This window comes from Colossoma macropomum, unplaced genomic scaffold (genome assembly GCF_904425465.1).
Source record: "Colossoma macropomum unplaced genomic scaffold, Colossoma_macropomum, whole genome shotgun sequence".
In the NCBI taxonomy this organism is placed as follows: Eukaryota; Metazoa; Chordata; class Actinopteri; order Characiformes; family Serrasalmidae; genus Colossoma; species Colossoma macropomum.
Window position 1 is genome coordinate 4,715,178 of NW_023494787.1, and position 16,367 is coordinate 4,731,544.

At 42.4% G+C, this 16,367-nt stretch overlaps 1 protein-coding gene across 1 annotated transcript; it reads left to right on the plus strand.

Annotated features, from left to right (window-relative positions):
* The first annotated feature begins 8,014 nt into the window (after positions 1-8,014).
* On the plus strand, positions 8,015-12,535 carry txnipa (thioredoxin interacting protein a). The gene is made up of 6 exons (XM_036565923.1): positions 8,015-8,494; positions 9,536-9,608; positions 9,707-9,854; positions 10,122-10,481; positions 10,789-11,103; positions 11,607-12,535. The coding sequence occupies exons 1-6, from the start codon at positions 8,239-8,241 to the stop codon at positions 11,652-11,654; spliced, it is 1,200 nt and encodes a 399-aa protein (XP_036421816.1). The 5' UTR covers positions 8,015-8,238; the 3' UTR covers positions 11,655-12,535.
* Positions 12,536-16,367: the final 3,832 nt, after the last annotated feature.

Sequence of the window (16,367 nt, forward strand, 5' to 3'; positions counted from 1 at the left end):
GCCCTCATTAAAAAAATAAATGAAATAAAAAAACACAGCTTATATATTTTTATTAACATATAATATTACAAACAATCCATATTAAACATCAGAGCCGGTTTAAAGGGAGCCTGGCCTCTTCCTATTTCCCCAGTTATATCAAAAACATGACTGCAAAACGCCAGGGGGCGCCCGCGAGCGAGTCCACAATGAATGGAGTTATATGGAGCTAAACGGCTAAAAAGGAGAAGGTAAATTAGTTTCTAATCACTCACACAGAACTTTCCTTTAATTTTACAGTGGTACTGTAGTTCTCTGATTAAAGATAAACCTCATATATATATATATATATATATATATATATATATATATATATATATATATTTAACAACTTCAACTAAACACAAAGAAAAGGATAAAATAAAGCAAAATAACAAAAAATACAGTGACAACACTTTCATTCTTCTTAAATCCTTCAAACTACTAAAATGAACTTAAATCCTTCATACTATTAATAGTAGACATATTTTTTATTGCTAAGGCATTTAAGGCAATCAATAAGTAAATTAAATTCAATGAAGAAAACACTGAGGTGAGACTTGGATTTACCTCATTTTGTCTGTGTAAGTAGTATTTCCCAAAAAGGATCATCGGATTCAAAATAAAATTTACAGAAGAGACACTACAATTGAAACCAAAACTCACATAGAACATCTATCTATCTATCTATCTATCTATCTATCTTTTCATGTTTTCCTCTGGGTTAAAATAATTTGTTTTGTGGTTATTTCTAAATGTAGTGCTGGTGATAAGTGCAACCATGTGAGATCTTTCTTACCCACTGCTATACGGCTCTACAGCGAGTCTCCTTACTGCAGAGACGGTACTGATCTCCTGCTGTCTGAACTGAGCTGAACCACATCACTGTATCTCCTCTCCTGTTAATACACACTGTGCAATATATTATAACCACTACTGTAATGACTCTCACTGTGCACCTTACACTGTAATATTGATGCAACTCTGAGTTAGTTATGTCCATAATCTGTGCTTTTAGTTTACCTCACACCATTCAGTTCCTGCTGTCATGTAAATACAACAAATCTGTCTCATATGCCATGTAAATATGCAAATAGATATACTTTTATTTTATGTCTCATACTTTAACTTGTGTCTAAATTTATCTATTTTTTTATTTTCTGCATAGTATATGTAAGTTTATGTGCAATTATATGTCTTGCTACTGAAACACTGCAATTTCCCTTTGGGATCAATAAAGTTCTATCTATCTATCTATCTATCTATCTATCTATCTATCTATCTAAATGCATTTCAATTAATTTTACATTATATTATACTGTGTTTTATTAGATTAGATTACAAACAGACTGAGAATGCAGTAATGTCATTTGAGCAATATTCAGTTCTTCTGTTTCCTCTTTTTCTCTGCACAAGCTCATCTAAAACCTCTGACTCTGTGGTGTTATTCTCCCCGTGAATCACTAGAGGGCGCAGTGAGCTCAGCTAAACACCAGAGCAGTCACAGCACCCTCACCTCTCTACAGGAATTCATCAGCTCAGCACTTCTGCATCAGCTACACAGCTGTAATCAACTCTCTTAAAGCTCTGAAATGATAGAATTAGTGATGACCCTCGTCTGTGACCGCTGAATAAATATAACACACGTGTAATGCATGTTTTGGTTCTGACTGACAAAAAAAGAGGAAGAAACAGCAGAAGAAACATTTCAGTTCCACCACAGTGTCATTTATCACACAAAGATAACAATCAGGAAGTTTGATATAACAAATTATTCCGCTGATAATATCATTTCTAAAGAAAACATTATACTAAATTAGGAAAAAATGCAAAATAGAGGTATCGTCACTAGGGGTCTCAGACTTTCCGATCCCACTTAACATGAACAAAATACGATCAAATTGAATGTTTTTGTTGGTAAATGTGGTAAATAAGTGAACACGTCCTCTACAGAGACACACTCTGCACATTTTAATGTAAAATTACTGTTTATTTGCTGAATTTAACATATTGGGGGGAAAATAAACAAAACATAAAATGTGTTTTTTAAACTCACAAGGACTGAACTGAAAACGACCTCACACACACACACACACACACACACACACACACACACACACTCCTCTTTGATGCCCTATTTGCACTATCTGGAACATTGCTGCTGTGTTTACACTTTGTTGACTGTAGTACTGTGTATATCCTACCTCAGGAACTGCTGTGCTCACGTATGTTATAATCTGACTGCGTAACTCACAGATCACAGCATGTTAAATAATCTTTGCACCTTATTCCACCACCTCACGCTCAGAAATGAGTGCTGTGTCGGTGCTGCACTGTCCTGTCTGTTTACAGTGTCTAATGTCTGTTTTATTTTTTGTATTTATTGTATTGTTTCTAGTTTAATTTATTTGCACTCTGTCTGCACGTTTGCACTTTGTACTGTCTATTTTGTTCCATGTTGCACCGTGTTGTTCCTTGGAGGAATGTAATTTCACTCCACTGTGTACTTGTACATAGATGGAATGACAATAAAAGACTCTTGACTTGACTTGACTTGACTTGGCCTGTGCAAAAGTTATGGTACATGATAAATGTTACACTCAGTAAATAAACAGAAACTGCGACCGACCATCAGTTTAATGTAAAGTCTGTTAATGTAAAGTCTTTGTTTACGTCTCTGTAGGGGACATTTTAACACAGAAAAACAACAGGACATGTCACTCGATGGGGGGTGCCTAAACTTTTGCACACCCACGCACATATGGTGAGAACATGGCTAGCATTACCAGCTAGCATTACGCCTGTGACATCATCCTAATTGCTGGCTACTAGCTTCTTTAGCCACGTTAGCATGTTTGCTCAAGCTAATTAGCAGCTTCCCCGTCCAGGCAGTGGGGTAACTGACCCGTATTGTGCCACTACAGTTTAATAAGCCCTTATTCTGTCCAGGAAAGCTGTGGTCTGACTTTTTGTGCCAGCCCACTGAAACGTCTTGAATCTGGTTCATTCTGGTGTCTGTTAATGCGTAGCCGCTAAGGTGGTTACAGCCGGTCTGTTCATGGCCCTTGGAGCTGAGCCTGGATATTTCCAGGACCTCTGGAAAGAACATAACATCTGAAATACGTTTAAAGGCAAGACTTGTGCCAGTTTGCCAGAGTGGAGTCAACACAGTGGGCCGGTTTCCCAGAACCAGATTAAGACTAATGCTATGTCTAAAACCACACTCTATTATACTAAACAGTGTGTCAAAACTAGTACACCACCAATAGAAGTCCATTCATTTGTTTAGTATGTGTAGTACAGTCATGTACGGTTTTAGATGCAGCTTAAGATTTAGACTAAAAAGGATTTTCAATGACCAGTCACCATTGGTGATGCCACTGATCTATCCAGGCTCGGCCAGCTAATGCATTCTTGCAAGGGTACTGTTGCTAGGAGGAACCATTGATATACATACCTGGTGCCAGGTTGCCCGTGTGGAGTCAACACAGTGGGCTGGTTTCCCAGAACCAGATTAAGACTAGTGCTACATCTAAAACCACACTCTACTATACTAAATAGTGTGTCAAACTAGTACGCCACCAATAGAAGTCTATTAATTTGTTTAGTATGTGTAGTACAGTAGTGTACGGTTTTAGAAGCAGCTTAAGATTTAGACTAAAAAGGCGGTAATTCGCTGTCCGGACCAGCAGCAAAGTATTCAGTCTGATCCTGACGTTAAAAACCGAGTTTAGCGCGAGAAACACAATCAGACACATCAGCAAATCCATCAATGTGTGAATCACTTCTAATCTTAATACACATAAAAATAAAAGAACCCCCCCAAAACACAGTAAGAAGGACGAAGCTGAAGTTGGCTTCCAATTCTCCAGCTTTATGTTTGAGTCACTTTCTTGTGCCTGAAGCTGCACCATTTAAGGTGGAACGGGACAGTCTGAACAAGAAGCTGGCAAATAAGAATCTGACTTCAGCTTTGTGTAAAAAGGTGCTAACGCTAATCTATTATGAATATCTACATGGATTAGGGAATGATATAACTTACCTACAAAGCATCAACCATCACTGTAAATAAATAACTACTACACAAAGTTAAGACCCCCTGAATGAAATAATCTTAATATAATACCAGAGGAAAAACAATCACATCAACAGGTTCTCTGTGCTTCATTAACCACACGGCCATATCTACACATAAACATCACACAGACATGAGTGTGGATCACTGCGTTCCCTCCGTTATATAATCCTATCCCACTTTCTGAGCGCGATATTCCTAAAATAATGTAATTCTGGACAGTATCTTTCTTAAACTGCCGCTCTGTAATGGTACTGAATGCAGTTCAGCAGCGATGTTGACCGCCCCAACATGGCGGCGCCGTTGACGCGCCTGGCTGGACCCAACGCGGCATCTAAAGCTCAGCACGCTGCTAAAATAACACTCATCTCGTGAGAAACTTTATCTGATCTGGGTTTAGAGCAACTATACAACGCTTTTCCAGACTAAAACGCTACGCTAAACTAAGCAGGCTGGAGCTGCCAGCCTAATGTTAGCTTAGGAAACCACACTCCGTCTACGCTGACAGCGTGACCTTTCACCCAGATACACAATAAACAGCGTTTACAATTAATAATACTTTCACTTTGGGTGTTTTGATATAAACTGAGCTGTGTGCTACAGTTTCTCATTAGGTTGAAGAGTATTATTGCTAATGTTCCGCAAAGCTTAACTTTACAAGAAGAGGGCATTTCGTGGTGGACCAGGGATAGAATGGAAAGGGCAACTGCACCAGCTTTTAAAAATTTCTGCTAAGATATAAACAGTCACTTAGACAGGTTTGATTTGAAATGCTCTGTTGTAGAGAAGCTCACTGAGTCAATGTTGGTGATAGGAACCGGACGTCTCAAGAGTTTACTGCCTCTAAAAGTTCCCAGACAGAAAGTTATTACTATTAAATGGCCTTACAGGTCACTCTGAGGCAAAATAGTCCCAAAAGAAAACTTATTTTTTCCAGATTTTCCGCTATTTTACCATCATCAACATTCCATATAAAGCTCCGAAGACTCATAAGTTCACTGGTGGATTTGGATAGTAAATAAAATATTTATATTTTTGTTGTAGTCAAGGTGACCCCTGGTTCCTATCACCACCTCTGTTAAGCCATCTGAACCACTTCACACCAAAACCACTCTGAATCTCTTTCACACCTCAACCACTGATTTAGTCAGAAATTTTGAAAAACTCGCAGGAATTCTCCTTTAAGCCTAAGAGCAGGTGCGTGTCTAACAGCATACGGTAACATAGGCCTAAATATTTACGTGTACACGTTTAGACCCACATTTACATCATACACATGCGCTGTGAAGCTGGAATGTGTGGGCAAACTGCCAGACCTGCTGTTTGTTAAACTCAATCTGAGAGGCAGCAACTGAAACAGATACTGAATTTCACAATCGGATTATGAGTAAGCGAACACGGAACCCAGCCAGACAATCAAGGCGATGTCCTTTCCTGGAGCAGACATGTGTATACATGTTTTATTTAGCAAGGGCTATTATACCTAAAAGCCAGGGAAAGAACCCAAAAAAGCTGAGATCAATGGATAAAGACACTTCCTCCTGATCACATGGCCTTTCCACATAAACATTACAGGGTTTAATATAGAACAAAGAATACCAGTTAGAAACTGGTACACTCTTAAAAAAGATGGTTCTTTAAGGGTTCTTTAGCAAAGACAAATGGTTCTATATTGCACCAAGCTTGACATCGTAACAAGAGAAGAACCAGCAGAACCTTTTTTGGTGCTGTACATATATATATATATATATATATATATCGCTGTTGTCGGAACAAAACCTCGTATCTCCAAAATGGTAACTTTACAGGAGAAGGAAAAAACATACTTTACTTTTAATGTAAGTCAATGGAACCAGAATATTTTCCAAGTGATTTTGGGCCGTTTCTTCTGGTCCCTTTATCATGAAATTTACATACAATGTAAAGGAAAACAGGCATTTTCAAATTATGTCAAAAACTGAAAAACGACAAAAATAGAAGTACGAGGTTATATGTATATATGGTGCTATATGTAAGAAATCTGTTTCTACAATCAGCCATTTCACACCAAACCACTCTGACTCTGTTTACACCTCAACCACTGAATCTCAGATATCAGAATATATCAGTCTGCTGGCTTGATAAGGTCAGCCCCGCTGCTGACTGTACGCCACTTCTGGTCCACCCTCAGACGATCCAGATTACTGTCCTGCATACAAGATCTAACTAGTGTTTAACCTCCTTTTGAATGCACACAGTCTTTTATTTTAGACAATGAGACAATAAGACATTAATTATGAACAATTCAGAGAAAAATAATGAATGACTAGGTCTAATATAAAATTACTCAGTTGAAAATGCTGTAGCTGACTCTGTGCTAGATTGGTTACAGCTGTACAGCCAGCATTATTTATAATATTGCTGCTAAAATAATTTACTAAACTAATTTTCAAAAGAGAATGCAAGACAGAAATAAAGGAAAAATAAGAGAATTGGACTGTGAGCAAAAAGCGAGTGGGCTGCCAGCTTTGCCATCTGTGGGCCAACAGCGGCCTGCTATCCTCTTCCTTTCTATTATGCATACAATTGTGAAAAATCCCCTTTACAAGGACTAGGCTTAATCCCCTGTCTGGGAAGCCCACCCTTAATGTTTACAGCATGTGGTATGAAGAAATAGAGATGTATATATCATCAGAGCTCTTCCTCCTATTTACACGGCTTTGCAAAATAACAATAATTTTGAAAAGTACATGGTGTACTTATCCAGTGTGCAGTCTGGTAGAGAATGGCTGATCTATGATTCAGGCACTTCCTCCCACCCAGATAGCAGTTCAGCATAGAACAGTACACAGTGTAACACAGAGTATGGAACACAGTATGCACTGCGTTGGTATAGAGTACCTATGCTTAAATCAACCTGGAGTATCCATATGGAAATCTGATATATGGCCATATATCGCTGCTTTTGTTGGTTTTCGGTTTTTGACATCATTTGAAAATACCTGTTGTCCTTTGCATTGGGCGTAAATTTCATGATGAATGGACCAAAAGAAACGGCCCAAAATGGCTTGGAAAAAATATATATGTGTGTATATGTACACAGTATATATGATCCATATTTTGTGGGTGAATTAATACACACACAAAACATGGATCATATATACGGCATGTCTGATACAAACACTGAAATTAAAACAAAAAAAACCCTTATATAACATGAAGCCAGCATATATGTGTAGTAAATACCAACCATACATGAATGCTTTCTTAAAATATACATATTGCACATATATACATGTTTGTGTGAATTCTTATATGGCTGAAATGTAGAAAATGGCCAATAAGTTGCCATATATGTCGCATATACGTCCATATATGACATAGACATAAAGGAAGCTAATGTATACTAATATCTGTCATCTATTTGAAATGAATATATTGCCATATAGCAGATTTCTATGGGACCCAGTGAGCAAACACATGGGCATTTCACCAAAGTAGGCCCTTCTATTATAAGATAGGGAACACTGGAGGTGATTAAGCGGTTGTCTATGCACACAAAGTTCGTCACACACGTTCCTAACTCTTCTAAATCACGTCTGGAGATGGAGAAACCCCTCCAGAACAACCGCAGCCCAGCAGGCGAGAACATCCACTCCACTTTTGTTCAGTTAGATCCAGTCGAGCCTCCTCAGGCCCCGCCCCCTGCTCCCCTCTCCCCCCTCCCCTCCAGCAGCAGCAGCAGCAGCAGCCGCTGTGCACTCGCTCTCCACGCGGTGTCCACGCGTCGCTTCTGCGCTCTGATTGGCCGCAGCCGACACAAACAAGCGGCCTCAGCCAATGGGAGCGGTGTTCATGCGCTGAGCCATGCCGTGCATGCCCCGCGCACATGCACAGCTGAGAGCGACAAACAGGGCCAGTGAGTCACTAGCGGTATAAAACCGTGAGCTAGCAGTCCGGACTCAGAACTAGACGACGAGTTTTGACGGCGGATGCGTGTGAGCTTTGAGTTTGTGTGAACAATCGTTGTGCCTGTTTAGGTCGATTAGCCTGGCGACTGGCGTTTATGTGCAACACTGAGGAGCATTTAAACGTCTTTTAGGCCAAATTGCGGAGTTTCTCTCTGATCTGAAGAGCGACAACAGCGGACCCACAAAGCAGCGAACATGGTGGCGATGACCAAGACACTGAAGGTCTTCGAGATCGTCTTGAACGACCCGAGCAAGACCTTCTACACCAGTGGAGATAAAGTGGCCGGGAAGGTGCTGGTGGAGGTGACCGAGGTGACCAGGGTGCAGGTCGTGAAGGTGCTGGGCATCGGCTGCGCCAAGGTGGAGTACGCCAAGGGCAAGCAGAGGTGCAAGGAAGAGATCGACTACCTGAAGTACGAGGAGGTGGTTCACCTGGACGACCAGCCTGCAGGTGAGCATGTCCTTCACTGTCGTCCACTGTGCTGTGCGTTGCTGGACAGGAGGCCAGTTTGGCTGCTGCAGAGTTCCTTTGGAGAACTGCAGGAGAACCCCTTAGCTAGCTAAAAATGGTTCTTTAGTAGCAGTTAAAGGCAGTGGTTCCATATAGAACCATTTTGCATGCTTAATGGTTCTTCGCATGGTGAACTGGAGCTTCTGATTGATGGAGAATGTGCTGTACATGGTTCTGTAGAAGGGTTTGTTATTGTTGAAGTTGTAGCCTTTTTGGTGCCACCTAGAACCATTAAAAAAAAGGTTCTGTATAATCATATATAACATGTTCATGGTTCTTTATGGAATCACTGTCTTTACTTAGAACCCTTGCAGAACCATCTTTTAAGTAGGAGTGTCTACTCTTGGTTTGAAACTAGTTGCTGATGCTTCAGAATGAGATGCATGAGCCACAGTGAAGCTGTGCAGAAGCTAAAGCAACAGTGAATGAAGCTAGAACCAATAAAGGGACCTCGGTTCTAAGTATCAATGACTAAAATGGTTTAAGGTGAAAACATTTCTTGTGTATAGTTATTTGAGATAGGAGTGAATGAATGAATGGGGACTTTTACTGTGCAAGTCGATTGAAGACTTTACACACAGTCAATAAATTATTATTGATGAAGAGGGTCAGACATAATCGATCATTTCCAGTGGTCGTAGTAGAACATGGCTCGCTGTGGACAAGCTTAGGTGTTGATGTGCTAAAGTGGGATTCCCCCAAAGGAGGGGTTTTCTGTCCGACCCACGTGGTCTCCCAGCCTGTGTCTTTATTTCTAGCAAAGTAGCCAGCGCTGATTACCTGGCCCAGGTGGGCTTGAAGCTGGATAAAATGCTTGAAACGGCTGGGGGTCACCAAGAACTGGACTAAAACCCCCCCGGGCTTGTGTAGAGTTGCATTGCTCATTCAGAACAATTGGATGATTGTATATGGAGCACAAGCTGCACTTTACTGTGGCGTTTTCCAAATAATAACATGATTATATCCTTTTGTTTTTAACAGACACTGATGGCTCAGTGATCCTCCGGCCTGGGAACAAATATGAGTACACATTTGGCTTTGAGCTTCCAGCAGGGTGAGTGTTTTGAGCCGAATACTGGTTTGGTTTCAGTTCATATACATTTCTGTGCTCCAGGAATCATGTGTTAATGCGATGCTTCTGTCCATTGACAGGCAACTGGTGTCCTCATACAAGGGCAAGTTTGGATTTGTGCAGTACTATGTGAAGGCCATGATGGAGAGGCCTTCTCAGCCTGCTCTGGAGTGCAAGAGGCACTTTGAGGTGGAGGAACCAATTGATGTGAACACCCCAGACCTTCTGGTGAGATATTTTTACCTATTTTTGATTTATACATTAAATATAAGCAGAAGTTAGCCGCCGTTGAGGTGGCTAGATTAGGACCTCCACAAAATAATGTGGCTTTTTGGTTATTTATTCACTGTTTAAGCCTCTACAGGCTCTGCTAGAGGTCTTAGAAGTGGCATCAGGACCACTCATTCAAAGTAGATTGAAAGCGGTGCTAATAAAGCATTAAAACCTGAGCTCATGTTTGACCATCTCTCTCTTCCACTCTTTTCTACCAATCAGTCCCCAACAGGTGGGATGAAGGAGAAGAAGGTCACCTGCATGTTCATCCCCGACGGCCAGGTGTCCCTGAACGCTAAGATCGACAGACGTGGCTTCTGCGAGGGCGAGGACATCTGCATCGACGCCAAGTTTGAGAACACCTGCTCGAGGATTGTGGTGCCCAAAGCCGCCATAGTGGCCAAGCACACCTACCAGGCCAACGGCCGCACCAAAGTCTTCAGGCAGAAGCTTTCTTCAGTTCGGGGCAACCACATCATCTCTGGCATGTGTGACGCCTGGCAGGGGAAGACCATCCGAGTGCCCAAGATCAAACCCTCCATCCTGGGCTGCAACATCATCCGTATGGAGTACGCACTCATGGTGAGTGTTGGCGGCCATCAGTTGACATGGCACTTCCGAACAGCACTTACTGACCCACAAATAGTGATCACAGGGCAAATCCTGTGTTAGATAACACGCTTAGGATGGAGCAAATGAGAACCTGGTGCTGTGTCACTTGTTAAGGTTAACGACCCAGCAGTGATGCATTGACCTCAAGCAGCTGCATTGATTTTTAGATGTTATAATGTATTATAATCCGGTTTTTATGGCTGTTGCCTGCAATATAATCTAAGTTGCTGAATTCTGAATTCCAAACCTGACCTGCTTCATCTTCTTCTGCCCCCAGATCTACATGCACATCCCAGGCAGCGAGAAGCTGATCCTGGAGCTTCCTCTGGTCATCGGCACCGTGCCCTACAACGGCTTCGGCAGCCGGACCAACAGCATGAGCAGCCAGGAGGGTTCCACCAGCACGGCCTCGGCCAGCTGGGTGTCCCTGCGCATGCCTTCCTCCGCTCCTCCCAGCTACTGCGACGTGACTCGCGACTGCCGGCTTGACCAGCCCCTCACACCCCTGCTGGACGACTACGACGGCGGGGACAGTCCTATCTTCATGAACACCCCACACTTCCAGTTCCCTCCACTTCCTGCCTACTCAGAGGTGAGTTTATGTGCTTTCTAGTGCTAGTGATGACAAACGTGCGCTTTAACCAAATATAGTGTTTACAAATACACACCAAAGCTGTTACAGTGCTAACAAATACAGTGTTGTAGTGCTAGAAAATGCAGAAATAAGTGGCGTTGCTATTATCAAGTGCACATCTGAGTAGTCAAAGGGCTAATAGATGCACTAATAGATGTAACGAATACACAAAAATTCACAATTAAATAGCTGTAGTGCAACCAAAGTAATAACTGTCCATATATAATACATATTTAATACTAACAGATTAACTATTTTGCTAATAAATACATAGTTACACAATTATGCTGCTAATAGATGCACATCAAAGTAGCTATAGTGCTAACAAGTGCATAGCGTAAGTAGTTACAGTAAGATTCATAATGATACCAAACCAACTGGCATTGCTTAGTGTTGCTTGTATTGATGCATTTGTTTATGGTGAGAACGAGACCTAACTCACTGTTCCCTCTTCTTCTCAGGTGGAGGAAGAATACAACGGAAACGCTCGCATGCTTCCAGTATGTTGAGCCCCTCAGCACCTCCAGGACTGAAGCCCATCATAAACGGGCCAGTTTTTACTCTAGGCTCTTAAATAATTCACCATTCAGGAACTGAATTTCGAGCTGTTTGAAGGCCTTTTCCAGGCTGAGGAAGAGTTCGGGGCCGAAGAAAGGTGAAGTTCGGAGAAATAGGTTCCACTGTCTTGAGTTTCCCGTGCCTGCGCTGTTGGTGGCCGTCACTCGAGCGACGCTTTCCGAGTGCACGGCGGACAGACGCCGTTTCAGAGCCTGAAAGAGCACGGTGTGCTTTCTCACTGTGCAGAAGCTGCTCCTCTTTAATCTGAGATTCCTGCTGAGACGTGAAGCTGACTGTCACGTTGTCGTAGCCGTATAGTCACTCCGAGACTTTCCCCAGAAGGGAAGAACCCCTTTTCCCTAAGTTTTCCAGCATATCATTGATTAGCTTTCATCCTCTTTGGTTGCCTGTTCTTCGTTTATTACTAATCATTCCATTAGATTCCTCTTTTTTTTTGAGGATTTTGTTTGAGGAACCATCTTTTTAATGTATCGTCATCATTTTGAGTTAGAAGCAGGTGAGCCTAGTCAGAGATGGAAAATGGAAAAGGTCAGTGTGAGATACTGCATGTTTTGCCTGAAGATATGAAGGGAACGTCGTGCAAGAATTTGTTTTCTTTATCGATCAGTGTTTTATAATGCTGTTTCTTCTATAATGCACTTTTCTTGTGGATGCAATTTGCTCTGTAACTGCCTACAGGGACTGTTTTGTATATTAAGGTATTTTGTGGTGTTTGTGCTTTTGTTTTGTTTTCCTCTAGTCTTCCAATTTTTTATATGTGACAAACAGTGTGCTATCTTGCAGCTGGTGTAAAGATCAACCGTAGACCTTCCACTGTATCGTGTTCAAAACCTCTCGTGTATCAAGGGCTCCGTTTAGTGTTTGAATGTGGGCTTTATTAGCGAGCCAAAAGAAAACGTTACGCTAAAAGTGCCAAAAAAAGTGGTGCACCTGGGTTCCGAGCCCCATTTAACATCAGGAATTGCACTGTGTGCATAAATATTGTCAGTACGAATGTTTTCTTGTTTGTTTTTCTTCCCCAAGATTACATTTCAGTTTGAAGAGTCTTTGTGACGCTCTTCCTCTTTTTCGTTGTGTGTTGTTGTGTTTTCACCTTAATGCCAGACTGATCTGTGGCATCTGTAATTTTTTTTTTTTTTGCAATGCATCTTTTGTATGTATATAAATTGAATGGATTTTGTATCAGAAACCCCATGGGTTGGTTTTCAATAAAAGATTGAAAATTTTACATTTTTTCTCCATGTTGTTCTTTATATACGACTAATACAACTGGCTGTGCAGACCAAATATATAACAATTATTATAATTATTTAATAAGACCAAATAATTTCAAGGCGGGTAATGATGTGGAGTGAGTATCATCAAACTAGATCAGTGACTAAACCAGGAGTTGCAACTCAAATGTTAAGAAGAGCCGTTTTGTCCTTTCAACAAAAATCAAAACACCTTGACAGCCACAACAGTTAACATCCATTTTACTATCTTGGCTATAAATATGTGTCAGTGTGTGCTGATGTACAAGTATAGGATAAAAAATATAAACAAAAACACAGACTTACTTTGCTCTGCTTTAAAAGCAGAACAGTTTCTTGCAAAATGTCTCTTAATGTCAGATTTTTTCTGAGGCTGAAGTCGCTTCTTATTCACCACCTTCTTGTTTGAATTTTCCCGTTCCACCTTAAATGGTGCCTGAGGCGCCAGAATGAATCTGCTGCACCATTTTAAGGTGGAACGGGAAAATTCGAACAAGAAACTGACGAATGAGAAGCGACTTCAGCCTCACGACTTTTTAGTGTTTCTCAGTTTCTCGTTGCAGATTAAACGTATCAGGAAACCAGCTGGAGTGATTATAAATGCATATAAGTCAATTCATCTCCAAATTATTGATGTTCATCTTAAATCTCTCTCTTTGCCGTTTCGTTAGCTCCTAGCTAGACGAGATTGTTGTCTGTGTTGCTATGGTGACCAGCAGTCTGCGTGCCAACCTTCAGGGTTAAAGGGTGAATCAGCAGTTCTACATTAACTCCAGAGTTTAAGACCGTTTATTGTTAAACTGTGTTGAACGATCAGCAGAGCTTTATTTTACTGTAAAGGAGGATTATTTTATTTTTACCTACAAATCTGATTCTGCTGTGGAGCCACAACAGGGCAGTAAAAGAGCTGCATGTTGCCGACCCCTCGGTGGGTGGGGGGGGTGCGAGTTAGGATTGTTTCACCCTCAGTTGAGCTTTGAGGTGAAAGTATTTGGAGAGGGCAGATGCTGCCTTTTCAAACTCACTCATGCGTGATCCTTTCCATCATTGTTTATGGGACTGAATAGCGCTCGTCTAGCCTGAGCAACACACTCTGAGGTTTGAAACCGCATGTTTAAGTTGGAAAACCACCAACTGGAAAAGCGCCACACATCATCACAGCTGACCAATACTTCATTAAAGCACCTTTCAGGTTTCATTTTGAAATAAGAAACATCCCTCATTTTCACATCACTACCCAAATACGAGCTTTAGTCCATAGGCGAAGCTTTATATTAGCCTCTTTTCCTTTTATTTTTCCACTTTTCATCAGTCCGGATCAGGGCTGATCTGTTTTTCTTCAGTGCAGTCCGGATCAGGACTGATCTGTTTTTCTTCAGTGCAGTCCGGATCAGGGCTGATCTGTCTGGATCAGGGCTGATCTGTTTTTCTTCAGTGCAGTCCGGATCGGGGCTGATCTGTTTTTCTTCAGTGCAGTCTGGATCGGGGCTGATCTGTTTTTCTTCAGTGCGTTCTGGATCAGGGCTGATCTGTTTTTCTTCAGTGCAGTCCGGATCAGGGCTGATCTGTTTTTCTTCAGTGCAGTCCGGATCAGGGCTGATCTGTCTGGATCAGGGCTGATCTGTTTTTCTTCAGTGCAGTCCGGATCGGGGCTGATCTGTTTTTCTTCAGTGCAGTCCGGATCAGGACTGATCTGTCTGGATCAGGGCTGATCTGTTTTTCTTCAGTGCAGTCTGGATCGGGGCTGATCTGTTTTTCTTCAGTGCAGTCTGGATCGGGGCTGATCTGTTTTTCTTCAGTGCAGTCTGGATCAGGGCTGATCTGTTTTTCTTCAGTGCAGTCCGGATCGGGACTGATCTGTTTTTCTTCAGTGCAGTCCGGATCAGGATCAGGGCTGATCTGTTTTTCTTCAGTGCAGTCCGGATCAGGACTGATCTGTTTTTCTTCAGTGCAGTCCGGATCAGGACTGATCTGTTTTTCTTCAGTGCAGTCCGGATCGGGGCTGATCTGTTTTTCTTCAGTGCGTTCTGGATCAGGGCTGATCTGTTTTTCTTCAGTGCAGTCCGGATCAGGACTGATCTGTCTGGATCAGGGCTGATCTGTTTTTCTTCAGTGCAGTCCGGATCAGGACTGGTCTGTCTGGATCAGGGCTGATCTGTTTTTCTCCAGTGCAGTCCAGATCGGGACTGATCTGTTTTTCTTCAGTGCAGTCCGGATCAGGGCTGATCTGTTTTTCTTCAGTGCAGTCTGGATCAGGACTGATCTGTCTGGATCAGGGCTGATCTGTTTTTCTTCAGTGCAGTCCGGATCGGGACTGATCTGTTTTTCTTCAGTGCAGTCCGGATCAGGACTGATCTGTCTGGATCAGGGCTGATCTGTTTTTCTTCAGTGCAGTCCGGATCAGGACTGGTCTGTCTGGATCAGGGCTGATCTGTTTTTCTCCAGTGCAGTCCGGATCAGGGCTGATCTGTTTTTCTTCAGCGCAGTCCGGATCAGGACTGATCTGTTTTTCTTCAGCGCAGTCCGGATCAGGGCTGATCTGTTTTTCTTCAGCGCAGTCCGGATCGGGACTGATCTGTTTTTCTTCAGTGCAGTCCGGATCAGGACTGATCTGTCTGGATCAGGGCTGATCTGTTTTTCTTCAGTGCAGTCCGGATCGGGGCTGATCTGTTTTTCTTCAGTGCAGTCTGGATCGGGGCTGATCTGTTTTTCTTCAGTGCGTTCTGGATCAGGGCTGATCTGTTTTTCTTCAGTGCAGTCCGGATCGGGACTGATCTGTTTTTCTTCAGTGCAGTCTGGATCAGGACTGATCTGTCTGGATCAGGGCTGATCTGTTTTTCTTCAGTGCAGTCCGGATCGGGGCTGATCTGTTTTTCTTCAGTGCGTTCTGGATCAGGGCTGATCTGTTTTTCTTCAGTGCAGTCCGGATCAGGACTGATCTGTTTTTCTTCAGTGCAGTCCGGATCGGGGCTGATCTGTTTTTCTTCAGTGCAGTCCGGATCAGGACTGATCTGTCTGGATCAGGGCTGATCTGTTTTTCTTCAGTGCAGTCCGGATCAGGACTGATCTGTCTGGATCAGGGCTGATCTGTTTTTCTTCAGTGCAGTCCGGATCGGGACTGATCTGTTTTTCTTCAGTGCAGTCCGGATCAGGACTGATCTGTCTGGATCAGGGCTGATCTGTTTTTCTTCAGTGCAGTCCGGATCGGGGCTGATCTGTTTTTCTTCAGCGCAGTCCGGATCAGGACTGATCTGTTTTTCTTCAGTGCAGTCCGGATTAGGACTGATCTGTTTTTCTACAGTGCAGTCCGGATTAGGACTGATCTGTTTTTCCTCAGTGCAGTCCGGATCAGGACTGATCTGTTTTTCTTCAGTGCAGTCCGGATCGGGA

What these genes read in the sequence shown, in the direction of transcription:
- txnipa (XM_036565923.1), top strand. Translation starts at nt 8,239, where the DNA reads ATGGTGGCGATGACCAAGACACTGAAGGTCTTCGAGATCGTCTTGAAC. An exon ending in CCTGGACGACCAGCCTGCAG is followed by an intron (nt 8,495 to 9,535) that starts GTGAGCATGTCC and finishes TGTTTTTAACAG; the next exon opens with ACACTGATGGCTCAGTGATC. An exon ending in TGAACACCCCAGACCTTCTG is followed by an intron (nt 9,855 to 10,121) that starts GTGAGATATTTT and finishes TCTACCAATCAG; the next exon opens with TCCCCAACAGGTGGGATGAA.